At 32.5% G+C, this 22293-nt stretch overlaps 2 protein-coding genes across 2 annotated transcripts in view; both read right to left on the reverse strand.

The window, feature by feature from the left end:
- Positions 1 to 2795: 2795 nt before the first annotated feature.
- Positions 2796 to 22293, reverse strand: part of LOC111001238 (CD151 antigen) — a 160760-nt gene continuing 141262 nt past the window's right edge. Inside the window, exons 5-9 of the mRNA XM_045631995.1 lie at positions 11582 to 11791; positions 9167 to 9358; positions 8018 to 8191; positions 6965 to 7114; positions 2796 to 6197 (exon numbers count right to left, since the gene is read on the reverse strand). Of these exons, the coding sequence (XP_045487951.1) occupies positions 6054 to 6197; positions 6965 to 7114; positions 8018 to 8191; positions 9167 to 9358; positions 11582 to 11719 (798 nt within the window). The 5' untranslated portion in view covers positions 11720 to 11791 and the 3' untranslated portion in view covers positions 2796 to 6053. The remainder of the gene's footprint in view (positions 6198 to 6964; positions 7115 to 8017; positions 8192 to 9166; positions 9359 to 11581; positions 11792 to 22293) is intronic.
- On the reverse strand, positions 11916 to 14656 carry LOC111001237 (sorting nexin lst-4). The gene is made up of 2 exons (XM_022271038.2): positions 14535 to 14656; positions 11916 to 13912 (listed from the first exon to the last, which is right to left on the reverse strand). Exon 2 carries the CDS (start codon positions 13895 to 13897, stop codon positions 12227 to 12229), a length of 1671 nt encoding a protein of 556 aa, XP_022126730.1. The 5' UTR covers positions 13898 to 13912; positions 14535 to 14656; the 3' UTR covers positions 11916 to 12226.

The raw sequence follows: 22293 nt of genomic DNA on the forward strand, positions 1-22293 counted from the left end.
GTTTTTAGTACATCAACGTTTTCAACAATAGAAACACAACATGCACTTAACTCAAATTTAATTATACCTTTGTTGATGTTGTTTTTAATTCTAAGTTTACATAAACTCAATGACTCACGAGATAACAAATATTCGAACCTTCTGGGTGTTTTACGCTGCGTTGCTAACATTAAATTTGTTTTCGTGGCAAGACATTAATGGTGACCAACAAAATTAGGAACAAAAAAATTAACTTTTATACATTGTAGGTTGTATAGAACGTAAACAAAAGTCATATGTTTCGTGTTAAATCAGTATTTAATTATAAAGATCAATCAATTAAGTGAACGTACAGAGGTATATTAATTTAGAATCTTAATAAAAGCCTCCTTTGGCAAAAGAAGAGTGAAGACTTATAAATAATGGGATAAGCATCTTGATATCCAGGTCCAGCCATACTTCGATAAATATACAGTATAATCATACAAAACTTGTTTTAACACAGGTTTCCATTAACTGACGTCAGTCACAGACCTCTATAATATAATTGGCGGGGATTTCTAAAATGTTCCTTTGAATGACGTTTGTAAAATACGTCATAACTAACAGACGAAACAAAAGAATATCGCCATAACAGTTGATGAATTACACACATGTTACTATTCCAAAATAGGTTTTTTTTTTGTTTTTGACAGTTCCTGTGAAAATTAAATAAGAAACACAGGATTAAGGATGTTAGGATAAAAACTTTGGCGAAAACAATTAGCAAATATTGTGAATTAAATAATTATACTTTCTTCTCTCCTTAACTTCATCACTATTAGTTGATATTTCATACGAACTTCCCAGATTAATCTTTGCTATCTACTTTTACACATCGATCACTTATTTTGGTAAATCCAGATGGGCATTCGTCTCCTTTAAAAATATTTAACTCCAGTGGCATCGGGTCTTTTTTATAATCTACTTCAGACTTATCACATAATTTGGAAAAATAGTTTCCACTGTTATTATTATTTTCAATGATAGGTTGATTAAAAGAATCATCTGTGTTTCCTGAGTTACTTTTCACGTTCGTCCTTTTATAAGGTTCAGTTTGACTTCTATAATGAAGATTTTCATTGGTTTCGTTCACAGCTGCTTGAATAAAAGACACATTATCCATACGAGGAATGCCCGTGAAATTACGAGACACGCTCTGTTGATTGTCTTTTTTTATCGAATTAATGATATTTAAATGATAGATTTTTCTATCTGATGTATGATTTTTCTTCGGATGAAAATTTTCAGATTTAGTAGGCTCCATAAAAGTCACTTTAACTATGTCATATTTGTACGGGTTTTCTGTTTCTGTTTCGTAAGTTGTTACACTTGGATACGCAATGCACTCGAACACTAAGAATAACACAAGCACAGTAAATATCATAATTTTAAAGGACCGCCTATTGCGTTGGAACACAAATGGTCGATTGACGCTACCACAGTTTGCTATTCATATTCCACTAAACCTGTTCTTAAAACATAATTTCACAGAAATTGGAGGACGACAACGGAAATAAACAATTATGTACCGTAAGAAAAACGTCACGTATCTCCTACAAGTTTTCACAATTGTCAAATGCAAATGGCATACGTTAAAGATCAAGCAAATTTTTCTATTCTTGCATTATTATTCCAAAATCTCAGGTAAGATTAAAAAAACAAAAATAGCCTATGCTCCAAAAGATTAAAGAATTTAAATTTGGAGTTTCAAATTTTAAAACAAATTGAGTACTTTAGTTTATCATTCGTAAAACCTTTGCTACCCGGATCTTAATGAATCATATATAATCATGGACAATACGACCATGGAAGGCAGACCACAATGCAAAAAAGTGAATCGTGTTTTTCCTAAAGTCGCACGATACGTGACCACAGTAATATATTAACGTGTCTCGCGGTCCTTGACAAGTTCTTATTTTCTCTTTCCTGGTTTTTAGCCAGGACTTGAGCCTGTTGTACTATTTTTTTTTTATTGGATGATACCTGTTGGCGTTACTAACTTCTTTATTAATGGGAAAATGCCAAACGCTGTCGTCGTAAACAAGGCAAAAATAATTCAAATAATTTTTCGTTCCTTGCTGAAATAAGGAGAACTCATTCTACTTGCTTCACCTTCAGAATCATAAGCACTGGTCAGAGTTTTGTATATATACAAACGTTAGTCTATTATTTTTATTCACAACACATAAATTACCTGTAAGAGTGCTTATGCCTTATACGATGTGTCACATATAAATTTGGTGAACTATATAATTAAAAAGAGTTTTTGAAGAATCTAGGATTGGAGTGGATAAAAAAGGAAGTGGTCTGGTGGATAAGGATTGCCTAGAAATATCTATCATATGAGTTTAAAATATATTTTTTATTTGAATAGCTTTTAATTCATTTATGAGTCACATGTTATAACTCAATCCCTTTTTAACATTATAACGTTTTAAAGTTGAAATATCTTCTGTTTAAAATACATACCTAGTATACTAGTGAACCCTGCATGATTTTTCAAACAATTAGGAAGCACAGTATGTAAGTACCGGACTACAGCGCCATCTGCTGGGCTGATTTGTGCCTCCATCAGGGCGCCACCCAAACGCATATAAAAAATTCTTTCAAATCGGTCCAGCCGTTTAAGAAGAGCTCAGTGACATACACACGTAAAAGATTTATATATATATAAATATATACATAAGTATTGAATCTACTGATAGAGTATACAATGTTCATAGAAAAAGTAAAATGATTGAAACAATTTTTTTTATTAAATTATTTTTATTTTAACCAACAAACAACATATAACTGAGATAAATTTTACAATATATTAAAAATTAGTTTTTTTTAAATAAGTACATTACCCGTAAAACTAAAACATTTGGTTTTTATTGCAAAACATCTGAATATATACGCATACATAATCTTATTGTTACACAATTTAATACACAGATCTCTTTAAGATTACAGATATCTATTTACATCAATAAACAATTTATTCTTAATTTAATAAGGCACGTTAACTTTGGTTACAAAATGTCTAGCTCTAGCAAATAAGTTTTATCTATGACCACATATCCTGGATTTTTAATGTCGTAGCCCAATTGAAGTAGACTTAAGATATGGTGAATCTAGATTCAAAATATTGTTTATTCATATTTCAAAATACAATTTAAAGTGGCGCTCATTTACTAAGGTAATTTATGTATGTGTCGCAGCCAACTAGCTTAATTAGCCATTCATTTAACAGCCTAGCCGTTTAACGAAACGCCGCCGTTTAACTAACAGCCTGAATGATGTTTAGCCAGTTGATCGAGCAGCGAGTCAAATAACTTGGATCGATGACATTTCATTACTTGTCTAGTCTGATGACAGTGAATTTAAACATAATTAGACACTATTCAAACTGTCAATATGGCGTCGGCTAACCACACCTTTGTTGGTGTTTTCAAAACTTTTATGAAAAACAACAAGTACAATGGAACAGTGAAGTGACAGTAATAATTTGAATTTGACTCAAGCAGCAATTTAATTTAAAAAGAAATATTTTTTATGTCATATTATGTTTCATCATTTTTATTTCTGCCAAATGGCTCTATCTTACGAATGGCCTAAGTATTAGCCAGCCAGTTCATTACATGATATAAACGCTACGGCGGAATATCTTTCAGGCCGTTAGTTAAACGGCTAGGCTGTTAATTGAACGGCCGATTAAGCCAGTTGGCTGCGTCACATGAAAGGTATATCTGTGTTTTGTTCAATAGATTTCTTAAAATATTTTCGAAACTCAAAAGAAACCGAACGTCATTTGTTTAGATATTCAACTGTTTAACAGAACTGCTGTAGTGTGATTGTCACATTATTAAATTCTTATCCATGTATGTACATTGTAATGGCGACTAAATAGGTTTGTATTATAGTTTATTTTAACACACACTTCTCTTACAACAACAGATCAGTAAAGAGCTTCAAGATAATATGAACATTTCATGCATTGTATAAAATAATTGTATGAAACTTATGATAACTAAATAAATGAGATAAAGAATATTTCATGATTACATTAACTGAAATATTCTAAAAACGTATGTATCACGTTTTTGCAGGCATATCGAAAACTATATAATCGTCATAATAGATTCAGAATCTGAATATTTTTCCAAAATAATACAAAAGTTCTTTTAAATAACGACATAGTTAGTTGAACCTAAGATTCAGGTTTAGTTAGCGTCTGAGTTGTCAAGCTGACAGCTGTCAGTAATTTTTAGTACGAAATTTGACACGCGACAGTGCAAGACGAGACTGTCACATAACAGACGAAAAATACTAGTCTAGTAAATACGGCAACGTCGAATGAAGTGATTATAAAAATTTCTACTTGTTCTGGAGCGAATTCATATATGAAATGGATTTGTCCATATGAACTTTAAGTAATATTTAGTATGAACAATACTAATATATACTAATATAAAATGTCTACATTATTCACCAAAGCCTTTAAATCTATTAAGTACTATTGATAACAATATAGCACCTCTTCATCTTAATCTTATATCATACAAATGTGATGTCGATTTCATATGCTTTTTATTTTTGCGGGTAGAAATTGTCAGTTTTTATTTACGATTCTATACAGTATATCATAAACTTACTGTAAGATTCAAGTAATATGTTTTAGAAGTTTACCAACAATTTTTTTTTTTATATTTTTCTTTTTCGCGTTTTTTGGTTACTACAATTAAGAAAGTAAAAAACAATGTTATCTGAGGCTTACAGTATGTCCATGAATAAAATATCAGGGCAAGGCAGGAGGCTCATCTGTTGTTAAATGATACCGCCGCGTAGACTCCCATTGGCAAAGACAAATGCGTTGCTGGCCTTTTAAAAATTGGTTCGCTTTCTTAAAGGACCCTAAGTCGAATTGGTTCGGAAATACTTCAGTGGGCAGCTGGTTCCACAAGGCGGTGGTGTGTGGCAGACAATGCCAAAAAAACACTTGTTGTGGAACGACATTCAATGAATCTCAGCTGCCAGTATTAATACGAACAAGTCTGAACACTCTCTGTGGTAAATTCGGTAGAAAATGCAGAGAAGTTAAACCGGCACTGACATGAGTGTGCTATTTACATAAATAGTAGACCTCTTTGTTAAACGGGTCTGACATTGACGTTGACGTATGACATAAATTCGTTTACAATTTAGCCTATGACAATGAACACAAGTTGATATTTGTCGACTTCGAATAATTTATGCAAGCATAATTTAGGACCTAGCACGCGCTAAAATCGTCGACTACGTATTCGACCGCGCTTTAACGTATATATAATTATATAGACCTGAAAATGTAAGTAATATTTTTGCGAATTTTTGAACCGAATTAAACAAAATATATATACAGGGCGTTCCAAGACTATGGTACATCAAGGGAAAACACCCTAAATAGGATATTTTGATGAAGGAAGACCTTTTTTATTTTGAAAAGTCTAATACTTTGATTTGAGGATTGATTGATTTTGAGCATTAAATTAATTAATTTGAAAAAAAAACTAAATCGATAGTTTTGGGTATGTTTTTAATTTGATTAAAATACTCAAGAAGAATTATGATTTTTATCCATTCTCTTGATTTCACATTTGTGTCGGTTGGATTCCCAGAGGACAAGTTATTTTTAAATAATTGAAAGCATACAAACATTTCAAAATAAAGTATATAACATTCTCTTGATGTCCTATAGTCCTGGGACAAACTGTATATAGAAGTTATTTAGAGAGGCTTCAAAATATTCCGCGTTTTTTTTATTATTCAGAAGAATATTTAATCGACGATACGCGAAATTAAATACTAACATTATCGCTAATAGTGGATATTGGAATATTTTTCTCCGAATGTAAGGGGCACGGCGTTCGTCTGACATTTCGTTTACTTCGGGAACTTTCGGCCATCTTCGGCGCCCTGTACGAGCTCCTATTGGCAGGTTTGGACAGATCACCCGCCGAGGCCGATTTGTCGAAGACTTTTCTATTGGCGGCTGGGGCCTTAGGCCGGGGTCAGTCAATGACATGTTTTATTTTGACATACAATACGCAAGAGAAGAAGAATCCGAATATGGGTATGACGGACATACCGACTCCTACGGCTGCGAGGATGACCAGCTGATCTCGAATGTGCTTGGTGAACTCGTGCACGCAACCCTGGAAGTTAAAATACACTTATAAACCGAATATTAAGAATTCAGAACAAAGAATGTCCGATCGTCATATTGACAAAGAAACACGAGATTTTTGACGGCCTTTTTATGCCTGTGGATAACATGATCATGCTTTATTGAAACAATGGTGGAGAATGTCATGAAAGCGGATGAAGAGAGAAGGGTATGTCAGGACTATAGCAAATAGGAGATCAGTGGGTTCTGCCTATCCATTCGGTAAAATATTAATAAAAAAAATATATCATTAGCTTACAATATGAAATACGTTCACAAATCCATGCTTTCATACAATCGTTTTAATGTGTTAAAATCATTGCAGTCGAATTGGTATTGTTTTAACATATATTAATCGTGATTATTATTTTTTCTTATAAGAATGTTGATTTTCTATAGAAAAGATCTAATATTTTAAATAAAAAACGATTGATTTCAGTCTGTCCAAAACAACGTTAAACAATGAACCCAAATAACTTACACTATTGCCAAATTATTACACTTATTCTAAAACAGCCAAAAGAATTAATTACGCATATTTTTTTTTAATAAAAATTCATTTATTCATAAAACGTCACTATGACAAGAAGATTTTCAACCAGTTACCAAATCAAGATTAAAACGGAACTGGCAAAAAAAACTCTCCACCACTCTTTTTGATAGACATTTTTTTGTAGGGCAACATAAGTACAACATTGTAGTAAGAACAAGACTCTCAAAGTATATTAAAGTATAATGCCACGAAGGTATACTCACATGATAATATATATTGGAGGGATGGTCTCGCATACCACAGCGAGTGGTGACAGTCTTACAACAGGAGTCAGGAACTAGCAATCTCGGATCATGTTCGTGCCAAGCACTCTTACGCCACTCGGTATATCGGTTCGCTCCACAGCATTTGAACTGAAATTATTATATAGTAGAATTTGTTAACAATTGTTGTATGGAAAAATCCTATCGAATGGAATAACTGTGGGGTGAGGGAATAACAAACTTTATTAAGTCAAAATTCAGCAGACTTTTAGTTTATTTATTTTATTTATTGCATAAAAATAAGTTCTTATACCTTATGAATATATGATTACCTATGATATATAATTTATGAATTACAGACAATATAAACTTTAAAACAATTCAAAAATAGAACATTTTAACCCTTCATACAATTGACTAAAATATTTTTTAAATTTAGAACGCAACGCGGCCGTTATGAACAATCGGTTCGTTTTATTTTGAACACTTGAAGGAAACTAATTCACGAGAATAAAAAAATTCTGCTGTACTGTCCCCCCAATTCATAAAAATTAAATTAATCTAAATACTTTTTCTGTATAATAATTGTATTCGCGCTGTGATATGAGTTTTTTAGTTAAAACGATTTATTTCTTATTTCGTCAAGAGATGGCGCTGCAGTTACAATAACATACGATAACAACGCTATAAAGCGATGAACTAACCCCCACTGATCACTATCACGACATTTAATCAGTTCCACACATCTTGGTCTACAAGACCGATGCGGTGCCCACTCACCGCACACAGGGCTAAGACCGAACTGTCAAACTCTATACTCTATAGAAACCATTCAAAGTACAAACAATCATAATCTCCTTAAATAGCTTTCATAGCTTGTGATAAAATCTAACTTTAGTTGGCAGCTTATGTCTGAGCGCTGTGGTAAGCAAGAAAGCGTCTGTAACGGACTATCAGTTTCTACCAGTTTAGTTACTCAGTTTCCAAGTTATCATCGCCTCTACGCATTAAGAAAAAAATAATAAAGTTTTCTAGAAAATTATTGTCTATTACCTCAGTCTGCATAATATCCACAGCGTCCGTAACCACAGTGTCAAGCGCGTAATTTGTTATGAACGTTGCGTTAAGTTCGAAACGTAGTTCGTCCTCTACAGCCACTTCGTAGTAATACGCAAGACCACCAGCACCCACTTCCAATAAGAATGTGATAAGAAGGAAATATGTGTACTGGAATTAAAAAAAAAAGTATAAAGTATTTGTACATAAACGGCAACAGGCGCAATTAAAAGGTCTTAAGAAACTCTCAACAAATATGAAAAAAAAATTCCAACGTAGTAAGAGCGCGGTCACACGATGCGGCGCCGCATCGCAATTATTTCGAGCGATAGGGTGCAACACTTCGTATGGCATATTATAGTAATTTGTATGTAGGATGACGTTGCGGCACCGCACCAAACTGCATCGTGTGGCCACGCTTTAAGGACTTTTTTAGAGGCTGGCCCGTTTCACTACATACTTTGCTTGAAACCAGAAAATAAAGGGCCTACAAAAGATTGTACCACATCCTAGACAACTCACTTGCATTGCGTGTCTATGGGCAGAGCTTAGCATTTCGATGTGAACTTTGACAGGCATGTCTAAGCCAAAATTACATATTATTTTGTAAAGCAGTTTCTAAAGTCTTGCCGTTGTAGGAATTTCATTTATTCACGCCTTTTTCCCAAAGGGCACCCTTGATCTACATTTATTTTTTACCACATATGCTCATCAGTTACGGGAAGAAACGAATGTAAAAATCTATGTGAATTCTTCAAGCTGTATTTTACAGCTTGAAGAATTCTTCCAAATTAAATTAAATTTAAAATATTTTTTTTTAATTTACGTTTAAGTAGGATCGTCGGTTCGTTTATTCTGATTCTATCAGTCGAATTATCCTTATAACATTTACAAACAGCAAATCATTCGCTTATATATCAAAATATATCCCTGTTTCCCGGCTATTTCTTCGTATCTGTATAGTTTTACTCTTAATGTAAAGGTATTTTTTATACAATTGTCCGTATTTAACCCACTTATTTTAATTGATTAGAAACAGACAATTTGGGTATTTATCATCCGGCTTATTACCCGACTATCACATAGTAGAAAAATTACTTCCTATATTTACTTTAATTACTATTTTAATCCAGTGAATATACTCACACACAACAAGCTAGTTCTGTTTTCAGTCTTCAGGCCACAGCAACCGAGTCCACAGAGAGGCACGCCCAACGCACCAGCGATGCACAGCAAATACGATATTGCAGGATACGTTGGAGTAGGCAGAAGGGCCACAAAACGGTGTCTAGTTGCGATCGTCCATGCACCAACTAAGAATACGCCAGCGCCTGCAAACTGTGGTCAAAATAACTATAAGAATATGCAAGGAAATATTATCGTAACTTTTCGATAACTCATAGAGTCATAGCTATGAGACGAATATCTGGCGTGATCAGTATCGCCACATACCAGAAGAGAGAGCATTTTATATTTTTTTGGATAGAAAGCTGTTGGTTTGGGCTATCCTATTAAATATATAAACGACCTGTCTTAAGAGACCCAAATGACCCAATACAACATTAAAAGTCGCCACGGTAAAGCAAAATTAAAATCAGGTTAGGGTAAAGAATCCCTGTACTTCGTACTTCCCGCACTCCATTGAATATCTGTCCTGCCTTTTCAATAATCACCTCGAGGTCCGAGTCTCCCTGGACGCCCTTGGGCTATTTAATAATTCCCATGCCTAACATAGACAAATGCATAATTATAGAGTTATTAGACTTAATGTGTCAAAATATTTTATTGGTATTCATTAGAGGGAGCCAATTAGCGGAGAGGTGCATACTTATACGGATTGGTAATTATAGTTATGAAATTAACACTTTTCGAATGTGATGCAATAGGCACTAAAAACATTTACTTTGTGCAGTTTTTTAGAGCGTTTCAAGAAATAATTAAACCTCTATTGCTATTTTTTGTATAGCCTCAACTTTTAAGTATTTAATGTTATTTGTGGCACATGACAGACACTAGCATTCATGACTCTAAGATTAGATTTTATTCTTTTTTTATTTTTTTAAAATTTGATTATGTAATTAAATCCGTAATTCTATTTTATAAAAAAATAAATTAAAAAAAAATATTAGCTATGCACTATACTCTTAGTATTTATTTTTCGCTACTAGGGTTGCCTGGAAGAGATCGTTTGTAAGCGATAAGGCCGCGCGTTCCATCCTGAATTTACGTTATCTAAATGTATGTAACAAAGTCAAAGGCAAGTTAATAAATAAATTAACAACATAAAACCCACCAACAATAATATATTAATCTATGAAACAGACTGGACTGTTATAAAGGAACTTTCAACACATAATGACATTATATATATATAATATGATGTCATACCTATATATAATTACCATAAATCTAGGAGTGTCCCTATCTAATCTTCATAGATTATACAGAATATGACTCATTATCTATCAAATAATTTATATTCTTTGTAAATTAATAATTCCAAATAAATAAAAAAATGGCAAATTATTTAAATAATTATCGAATCATAAATCATCGTGTTACCAGTGATTGTGTTAAAGCTGTTGCGTAATCAAAAATATAATGTTTTAAATTAGTCTTTAAAAGGCAATATCAACAATTTAAAACATTTTTTTTGACGTACATAAGTGTACATTATGTTACCTATATGAATAAATGATTTTTTAATTGAATTGAATTTGAATTGAAGGAGTTAAAAAATATAAAGCCTAATAGAAGTTAATTAAAACTTACTATAAACTTTATAATAACCAAATACAATTGATGCTTGCTTTAAATTACAGACAGTTTTAATAGAACAATTTTCTTTTTTCTTAATTAACAGTTAATTTTATTAAAGGCATTACTATATAGAAATGTAATATTTAAATATTTATTGATTAAGATCAAATTTTGGTACATCAAATAATAATTAGACTAGTTGAATATGGTTCAATTAAATGGTAAATTGCAAGAAATATACATAATTTAAACATCTTTATTTTACTTGTATAAAAATAACATGGAAAATCAATTTAATTTCCATTCATTGCAATTTTTCCAGTCTCAGTTTAGAGGTTAAAAAAATTAAACCAATGATTTATCCAATTCACATACCTCATCAATTAAGCAAATTGTTACATCACATTTTGCAAGAATAATTAATTTAGTTGGTAAATTATCCTTCTGTTTCAAATACAATATACTTATAGAGGTTCTGAATTTTTCCTTATTTCTGTTCCATACAAGTACATATCAATATCCATGTACACAAAAATGTTAATATATTTTTTTTAATTATAACATATTATAATCCAATCAACAATAAATTGATTTAAAAATTACAGAAACTAAGTAGAGTATAGTTATGCAAACAGATAGTTAACACAAGAATGCACAAGAATAATAATTGAAAATGTAACATTTAAAATTAAGTACTGCTTTGTTGATTTTTCCATGTGTAAGAAAAGTAACTTTGATACACTTTTTGGATAGGGGCTTTAAGATTTAGTTAAACAGTTAAATTAAATAATGTAAACTTACCAGAAATGTGACATTAAAAATATGAAGAACGCATTTTAGGAAGTTCACACTGCAGCAGTCTGCATCTCGAGATATTCTGGGTTTAATTTTCTTTTTCTTTGATATCAGTGTACTGGCATCTTTTTTTTCACTTGCCATTATAGCCAAAACTTTCTACTGAAAATTCTTTTGTGGCCGGGGCTATCTCATCTCCCAGATATTTTGAGACACCTGTAAAAAATAAAAAAACAGTCGAGTGAAAATCATACCCATTAAGATAAACATGTAAATGTAAAGTGGATACTTACAATTTAAGTTAAAAGTTTTGAACAGGTTTGTGAACATGTAAAACACATTTAAACATACAATATTTATTAAATTTATTATAATGGAATACAGTAAAGCTATAAACAAATTTCTCAAAATAGTTGAAAAGTATTACAAATAGATGTAACAAAAGAAGTAAAAAATAAACTTGATAGAAAGTTACATATATACACATCTTTTATGTAAAAAATATTGAAAATTCAGTCCATTTTCATCACATCCTTTCCAATCCTTCAGTTTTAAAATTAATAAAAAAGATATAGAGGTGTCCATTCTTATTTGTAAATGTACTCACAATACATAAAATCAATATAGCACAGTGTATTTCCTAACAGCATGTTAATCATCATATTGGTACAGCGCACCTTCTAGTTTATCTACAATTTTTTTATAAAATGTAATCTGCTGTTTTAAGAATTTCTGCATGGTGGCCTTTATATCAACTGTTCTCTCACTTTTGAAGTGATTAATTTCAGCAAGCAAGGCATATGAAATGACATCAGTTCTTCTCTTAATCTCGTTTAATTGGGCTATTTCCATTTTCTGCTCATTTGTCAACCTTTCACATTCACGTTTCTTTTGTACTGCAGCTTTGTGGTTTCCTAGACAATCAGGGAATGATCCCACAATACCTTTATATAAGTGAAATTTATCGCCTAAAGGTTCAAAATCATATTTAGGTTGATCCTCATACATTTTACCTATTTCAATATAAGCACCTCCAGTCATTTTAATGGCAGAGGTAAGTTTTGATGTAGAGACTATGGTTCCTTCGTCTAAACTCAAAGCATTTCCTAGATTATAAAATGCCTCTCCCGTCTTTTGACAATCAGTTTTGTATGGTCCTTGGAATCTCTTTGTTTGTGCAAGACACATATTTGTGAGTAATTTGACAGAAGAATCCATACTGCCTATAAAGGTATAGCATTGTTCAGTTACAACCTCAACTTGTGAATGCAATAAAGCTTTTTCAGGTACAACTAGTGAAACACAATAATTTAATCCAAGTAGGTTATCCCTTTCAGCTTGTCGTTTCCCTGCTTTCCACCGTTTTTCATCAGTGCATGTAAGAAAATGTTGCCATACTTCAGATTTTGATAGAACAGGGTGTTTACACATCCAATCAACAAATTCCTGGAGCTGAACTCTCCTGCGTTCAATTAATTGTTCATCATATCTTCCGGATATTTGTTTATCTGGTAGTGGTGGTATTGGTATCAATGTGAACTTTTCTTGTAGCCTTTCATGGAGCCAATCAAAATGTTTATATCTCCGAGAGACTTGAATATTATTGAAAGACGGTGTTAACTGATATGCAATAAAGCTTTTAATACCTTTGAACTTAGATTCTTTTTTAGGAGATGCTACAGTAACATGATAAGGTTGGGAAATTGGAGCCCAACAGTAACCATCTTCATCTTGAACAATATACACTTTTTCAGAATCTGACACTTCAACATTTAAAGTACCCAGCAGGTAACTTTCACCACTTACTTTTGAAGATGGAGCAAATTTACTTTTTCTGACTGTACCCACGGATGAGAATGTGGATGCAGTGTCTTCAATATGCTGATTATAATCACTAATAGGCATACCAGGCAATGGTGCTAGTGGTTGTGGATTTAATGGTGCTTTATTTTGTTGAGGGCCAGGCCCTATTTCTGAGTAAGTATCATCATCCCAATCGTCATCCCAACCATCTTCATGTGATGCTCCTCTTTGGTAGTTACTATCACCTGCACTATACTGTTGATCTCCCCAATCATCAGCTGCTTGGTCATATCTAGGTGCTGCAGGTGCCATCTTTGAAGGAGCAGACTCATCCTGGGTCATTTTTCTTACATATGCAGCTGGAAATAGCCCAGTTTCTCCTTTAGAATTTCTACCTTCCCACCATCCTTCACCGATCTCAGTATTTATGAGGGTTAAAACTTCTCCACTAGTAATTGACATTTCAGTTGTGCCTGGCTCACCTGAGAAGTCATATAGAGCTTGTACTTGGGTCGCCATGATGGACCCTTTTACCTACAACAATAGCAAAACATGTTATTAATTGTAAATTTATATCTAGTATAAGTATATCATCAAGCACTATCTTATCAAGTGTTATCTGGAAAAGTAAGGACTGTGCATACAAAGTGATAAATATTTTTATTTGCATGAATACTAGCATTACAAATGTTAGGAATAAAATAGGGCGTTATTCTCGGCAAGAAGGTGACACATTTTAGTAATCAAACCAATTAAGAATTGGTCGTAATTGGAGGGCGAGGCGGTGCCAGCCAGACGAAGAATAGTTTTATTTATTTGTATCGGAGAAGTTAATTACTGATAAAACCATATTACCTACCTATCATAATTAATAATAATACTTTTAAGATGTAAACACATTTGTATGTTACTATATAAAAAATGGATAATATTAAACTACACATTCTTCAATTTATAAAAAAAATATGATAGTAATTGAATTATGCGTTATCAGAGAACAGTAATAAATGAATATTAGTCTTGTTTTGTGATGGTAATCAATGACGTCAGATTAAGTAAGTGAAAATGAAAGTGAAAATCATATTCTACTTGAACACTACACATAAAACACTGAGTTTATTATGAATTAAAATTGAATAAAATCGTTTTTACTTACTTTGTTCACAAAAAATAATCAAAAAGTCGAATAACTCCTCACAGACATTTGTGATATGATGACAATTTGACAATTCGACTCACCTGAAGAATATGTTATCTTTTCTCATGAAAATTAGTTGAACGTGGCAACAACCACAAAATTATAGAGAATTTTTATTGGAGAATATTGTAAAAAATAACCAATAGGAACATAGGATATGATAATTGAGCGAATGGTACAGCGATGATGTTTTTCACGCGATATTGACATTTGAATTACAGACTACAAAACTCCTTCAATGTATGTACTCGTTATGCAATGTATTTACTGTATCAACTTATGTCGTGGGATACAAATTAGTTCATAGTTGTACAAATAAAAATAAAAATTTCAGTAATGATCGATTTCTTAAAATAGGAAAAACAATGAAGGCATTGACTTATTATTCTTATACCTCAAGTGGTTACGGTAGTAGCCGCTAGATGTCGCTTAAATTAATAGAAAACTAATATTTATGTAGAAAATATGTTCTTATTTGTATGTAGTTTTACCGAAATACTTACGTATGTTAAGTTATTTTAACAAATATGTAAATTTTGATCATTTTAGCATTAAAATAATATGATTTTATTGTTGTTGAACCCTTATTTACTAATAATAAGCCAATCTCACAACACCTCGCCTTCGTTTTAATTCCAGACTTAATATTCCAGTCAAATATTTTTTACGAAAAGTATAAGTTAATATTGAACGTCTCCTAAATCCCCAATGTGCCATGAATACATTTTTGGATCAATTTAATCTTTATGCAATCACGTCATGTCAGTCCCCTAAACAATTATACTTTCTCTAGGGATGGAAGAAATGTATTCTGTGACATTTGTTCAGAATAAAAATCGATTTATGTGGCCAGTATGTAATAATTTTATTACGGTAGCCACGAATGATTTATCGGTCCGAATTTAAAACTTTGTTTAGAAGTTGTGAGCTGTTTAGTTAGCGAAGTGTTTAAATTACTTACGCTTACCACCAGCTGCCCACTGAAGTATATCCGAACCAATTCGACTTAGGGTACTTCGAGAAAAGAACGTACCAATTCTTAGAAGGCTGGCAAAGCACTCGCGAGCCCTGTGGCATTGAGTGTCCATGGGCGGCGGTATCATTTAACATCAGGTGAGCCTCCTGCCCGTTTGCCCCCTGTTCTATAAAAAAAAAGACTAATTAGACATTTTTTATTGGCGATACACGAGGGCGGAAATATCCACTACTCTCCAGTATTTTTAATACAGATTAAAAAGTGTTTTTAATAATGTTTTTTTTTATTGTTTATGGTAACAATATAACTTTTACTCGCCATTTCAAATATATATTATGGTGTATTAGTTTATGCTTTCCGAGTTACACGAGTCTTTACTAAGTGCAGTTTGACTTAGTTAAGTCTTCCTTTGATGTTATCAAGCATCCGACCCTTTATAGCAGTGAGATTGCCAGACTTTCCATCCTAAAGATACTGTAAAGTTACTTCTATGAGCGTATTCGATTTAGTAAATAATATTGTTTGTGGGTAATAAACAGATTTTTATCGTCAGGCTAGTACTAACAGTAGGTTCGGACTGTGTTAAGATATTAGAAATTATTTTACGATTTTTGTTAAAATAAATAACTTTATTGCGGATTAGTGGTTGTATTTGTCATAATGAGAGTTCAATTTTTCTTTAGATTTCATAATAATTGAACTTACTATATCAGGTTTTTGTGCCAAGTTAATTAACCACTAAGCCAGCTTAACATGCGGGAACAAAAATCGAGTTATATTTTGGTAATCTTATTTTTTTAATGTTATATTTCTACAGTTTAGAAGAGGAGAGGAGAAGAGAAAAAAGAAAAGAGCGTACCAATTCCATAAGGCCAGCAACGCACTCGCGAGCCGTTTGAGAGTGTTCATGAGCGGCGGTATCAATTAACATCAGATGAGACTCCGGCTCGTTTTTCTTAAGAACCTAAACGAATATTTCCAGGGAATCTTATAATAAAAAACATTATGTACAAGCTGACCCGGCGAACTTTGTTCCGCCTTAATGGCAATAAATAAGCAGTTTTTTTTTATTGGAACAAAATACAAAAAAATTAAATACCTACATTAATCATTCATTATTATTTCTGTATTTTAGTACATAGGTTACTCTTCACTTAACAAACAACGCAGATGGTCTTCCGACCCGTGAACATGCCACGTATAATTGACCATGGGAAAAACATGAATGTTCTAGATTTAAACCACAAACTTTTAAGGATTGGCCTTGTGATTTGTTGATGGTCATGGCAAATGCAAGACGTATCGGAAATTGAAGTCTTTTAAATTCAAACGGCATATCGGTTGGGATCATCGGGATCCTCGGAATAAGAACTTCCTCACCATTACCGATAGTCAGCAATTGCTCCGAGAAATCTTCAGCAGATGTATCATTAAGCAATGTAACTCTCATGTTTGTTGTCAGCTGCAGTTTCTTCACATAGCGCCATAGATTTGACGATTTGAGGCAAGCGTTTATTTCGTCGGCAGTCGTAGATCTTGGAATTACTGGCAGTATTTAGCAGAAATCGCCAGACAGTAAAATCATTGCTCCTCCAAAACATCTCGAGTCATTGCGTAAATCTGTTAATGTTTTGTTAAGTGCTTCTAATGCACGTTTATGCGCCATTGTGCATTCATCCCAGATGATGATTTTCGATGCCGCTAAAACTTTGGCCATTGCTGAGTGTTTTGCAATATTACACGTTGGTTCTTCAATAGTTTGAAGATTTAACGGTAATTTTAATTCTGAATGAGCCGTACGGCATCCTTCTAACAATGTGGCTGCTATTTCAGAAGAAGCAACTGCAACCGCTATGTTGGATCTCGCCCGAACAGTTGCTAAAACTAATGACATGAGGAATGTCTTGCCAGTTCCACCAAGGGCATCTAGGAAATATAAACCACCATTTTCATCATCGTTTGCCTTCATTAAAGTATCATAAACTTCCTTTTGTTGGTAATTCAACAGGGTTACATTCGTTTGAACTACTAAATCTAATTCCTGGTGATCATATTCACGTTCCCGTTCCAATACTCGATTAAATGCGTCTTTCGACAACAACAACAAATAGAAACATTCATCATTCTTTGGACGAACTGTATACATACGACCATATCGAGTTTTATAGTTCTCTTCACTGTTTATACGAATGGGCAATGGCACTATCATTACATTTAATTATTTATTTAATAGAAATATTTTGAATATTGATTTCTTACAAATATCAAATTGTCATATATACGTCATTACATAGCTGTCATTATACGTCAATTACATAGCTATCATTTGCGTTTTATTATTCTTTTTTGTTATACCACGTTTTATAGTGACTGACGTTTCATGTCAAGTCCCACGGGAACGCTGTCGAACGGGATAAAAAGTATCCTATGTCCGTCTCCTGGCTCTAAGCTACCTCCATACCAATTTTCACCGAAATCTGTTCTTCCTTTCTTGAGTTATAAGTGGTGTAACTAACACGACTTTCTTTTATATATATAGATATAATAGATACTTTATCTGTGAATGAAAAGGCTAATATTTAATAATCGCCGTCAGCTATGATATATACTGGAAAAATGCTGAGTCACGATCTCGATTACCCCCATTGTTTCCATCTCATGTTTAGTGATAAAACAATGGATGGGAAATTGAATCAATCATAACCTGCCACAATATACTTACATAAGCAACATATGCTAGCTTCATGAGATGGTATCATTAGGATATAATATATATGTTATGTTACCGTCGCATGCTTCGCATCAGCTAGATCCAAAGAGACCTTCTCTGTGCCTGACGCGTCTACTTTTTGGGTTTAAGCCATGTCCTTTACCTCGATGTTTTCCTTTACAAACCAAGGATCATAAATATGGGCAAAGTAGCAAAAATAAAACTTTGAAACATAATTACAAATTAAAGAATTACTGTGAGTTGTGTCATACTCTTGTTTACAGCAGGTTATAATCTGTGCATCTTTTCTCTAGCGCTCATGTTTCGCTGGAGCGGAAATCGTTTATTGAAAGCATGGCAATTTATACTTGGGCCGTTGTATAACTGTTAGCCATTATAAAAAGGTAAACCGGAAATACAAAGCTTTTTTAATCTATTAAAATAATAATTACCAATATAATATACTTATTTACACCAGAGAACTGGCAATCACCTTTAAAATGACGTCGAATTTATTGAAAAACATATATTTGCAATTTATAGCAGCAATTCCATTACATACAGGGAGTATAACAACGTTCATTTAAAATTAATTTCATAAAAAATACGAGTAATTTAAGTCGGATGTCCTGGTTTCTATTAGTTAAGTAAATAAATAAATATGTCAGTCCAATACCCCAGAACACTCCATCGTGTGGGTTTAGTATCGTCATTCTCTTTGTCATTAATTAAAACCCCAAATCCTTATTTCCTCCAAGACAGCAAAATGCTTGGTATGCAATATTCAAATATTAAAGACAGAAAGCGTCGACGAAGAAATTAAATAAACATGTCAAAGGTCAACAAAGTCCTTCACCACGTGCATATAATACGGCCCAGATTACAATACCACGGGACTATTGCCCACTCAACACGATCAAGGCTTTTGAGGTAGTGTCGTTTAAGCAACTGTAAGTGTAGTTCGATTTATTATGAAAAGCTGAAGTGTAGTGTGGACGTTAGTGTGGGTGCAGTTTTCGCACTTAGACGCCCATTTGGTCCATTGTGCGTTAGGTTTTGGCTAATTAAGCCACCCTGTCTCCTTCTAAAAGCTTAGAAGTTTCCACAGCTCCGAGGTTATTTGTTCCTCGAGAAGCACTAGGGAAAAAAGAGATGTTTATTAAGAAGACGGTAGACCGTAATTGTCCCAATAATTATTTTGAGATCAATTGTTGTTCTGTTGATGCTTAAGTGCTAATGAATACTGTGAATATTAGTTCTAGTTTATAACATAGTTATTTAAAGATTTTTGATGATCTTTAACTGTATATTAGGTTAAATAAATTTTACTGCAGTAGTAAATAAAAAAATATTTTTAAAATTTAAAAGAGCGAATCAAAACAAATCATTCTAACTTATTAGTATTTATCGTACATTTTATTACATTGGTTTGTTATACGTTTTTCACAAGCCCAATTTCCAAAACGTCATAAATACATAAAAAATATTTAAATATTGCACATTGGAGGCTTTATTGTAAGGCTTGAATCTGATAATGACATGAAGCTTTTGTCGTCCTTTATTAACTTACCGTGGGAGTATCAAAATATCAACGGAGGCAAGATGAGTTATTTGCTTAGATGTTCACAAAATTTTCAACCCTTGTGTATTTTACTCTGTGGCTTATGTTTGCGCAGTCTAATTAAATTGCGGGTCCCCATTAAACGTTAAGGTAGCCGAATTGCAAATAGAGTTTGGTGAGTTATCCTTTAAAAATACTTTTGTATGATAATATATCCGGGTTCATGTTAGAAGAAGAGAGAATTGAAAGAGAATATACTTGAAATAGATATATTTCTGAAAGCATTATTTAATACACAGTTTTTAGTATAAAAGAATTTAACGTTTTTTAAAAGTGGTGTAATATAAATAATATTTTAAAAAACGTTACTTATATCCAAAGTTTTAATATATTTGCATACTCCATACTAAAACAGCTATATATTATTCTCCCTGCGATTTTTCCCTATATTTACTGTAAACAGCGAAAACTATTATGTCTTAGCAAACAACTTTGTCGCGGAAATATTCAGGTTTTTATTCTCTGGTTTCTTCAATATGTTTACAAATTGATATTGACTCGAGAAAAACGATATTCCGAAATGATAGCGAATATTACCATATAATAACGATCAGATAAACTGATTTTTAAAATTGAGAGTTACGTCTTCATTTTTTTTTTCATTTTTAAACTATGTTTTCCTTGCTGCTACTCAGGACGAGCATGAGAAAAATCCATCCATCCAAAAATCCATTAACCAAGTTCCTTTGTTCGAATTGTGGAATGGAGAAACAATATACTAGACTTTTAATATTATAGCTATAGTAAAAGTTATGAAACTAGAAATATTTTCTTTCGAAATGTTTCAGAAGAACGTGTTTTCGCCAAAACTCACTGATATCCAGATTGAGTATCATAGAATATTTTGACAAAACTACCTTTTGTTATTTACTATCCTAAGATTCCAGTGCCTTGGTAATATTATTTTCTTAATAGATGAGTAGGTGATCAGTCTTCTGTGCAGTATCGTTGTTTAGAGTAGCTCAGTTTTTAGTAATTTCAATAAAAATCACTTTGAATTATACCGTATTTGTTACATAAGGAAGCAACGCTGCATCTTATAATATACGATACGAATATGGGAGTTTGCGTGTTGTTCCCACGAGATATAGATAGAGGACAAATATTTATTTTATTATTATTAATGACCTATAACTTAATAAGTCATGGAACATGGTGTAATGGTAGCAACTCCTTACAAATATTGTGTAAAACAATAAAATATTTTATTAGAGTTTATTTTCAGATCATATCTTCTGTTCTACATCCTTGAATTGTTAACTGACAGTTAATGTAAATTAAAAGCATTAAATATGTATTTCTTTTTTTTCAGTTCTTAAGTATATGTTGTTACCTATATGACTAAAGGATTTTGACTTTGACTTTGATTTTCGTACTATATCGTAATAGTAATATCATTTTAACTGAAGACGATTTCGGTAAACTTCATAAGATTATTTTATACAAAAAGTTTTTATTAAGAGCGGATGTATATCATAATATAGTGAGCTTAGACATTTCAACCGTGAACCCCCAAAGTATCGCCTGTTTTTCAAGGTGCTTAAATTTTATACCTAAGATTATGTTGGAGAAGCGGGCTCAGATAACATCTTACAACCGAATACCTGAAGATTTTCCGAGCTCATAATCAGTTTCAAATATCTTGCAGGATTAAGTTATTCTAAAGGAAAAACACTTGATAGAAATCTACCAATCAAGAAGTATAAGATCCAACCTACTTCAAATACTATGTTGGAATTTATATATACATTACTTTATTTGTATTTATATAATTATATGGTATACTTATCAATCTCCGCCGTTATAATATGACTTATCACTTAACTCCACTTGCACGGCTGGTCCGATTTGATTATTTTTTTTGGAAGCCCTAGATGGTTTAGTTTCACAAATCAGCCCGACAGATAGCGTTGCAGTCAGTATCAAAGTAATTTATCTATACAGCAAATAAACAGCTGGTAAATATATATATATATATATATATATAAAACTTCTTTCCATGTATTCGTAATTAAATAAAAATTAATAAAAATATTAGATATTTTTCCACAGATCTACTAGGTTCTATAGGTCCACGTCTGTCGGATCCGATTGTATTATATATTTTCGACATCTAATACGTAGCATTCATTTCCCGTATACGTAGAAATACCCGCAATAGCTTCTGAGTTTATCGCAAGCATATCGAGATAGGAGCATTCGAGGACTTTTTATATAATATACTCGTATATGTTCGAAATATGCTGTATCAAGATCTACAACTTTTCTCGAGAACTCAATCATATCTGCATCGTTAAAGCAGCGTTCGTAAGAAATGTTTTTATTCGTCCGTTCTTACCACGACTAAGTCTTTTTGTTTTAAGAACTCACAAATTTCTTCATAATATTAGTATCTATAAAATAAAGTTGA

The sequence above is a fragment of the Pieris rapae genome, chromosome 17 (assembly GCF_905147795.1).
Source record: "Pieris rapae chromosome 17, ilPieRapa1.1, whole genome shotgun sequence".
Taxonomy (NCBI): domain Eukaryota; kingdom Metazoa; phylum Arthropoda; class Insecta; order Lepidoptera; family Pieridae; genus Pieris; species Pieris rapae.

Coding starts and splice junctions, on each gene's coding strand:
- LOC111001237 (XM_022271038.2), bottom strand. CDS start 13,897: ATGGCGACCCAAGTACAAGCTCTATATGACTTCTCAGGTGAGCCAGGC.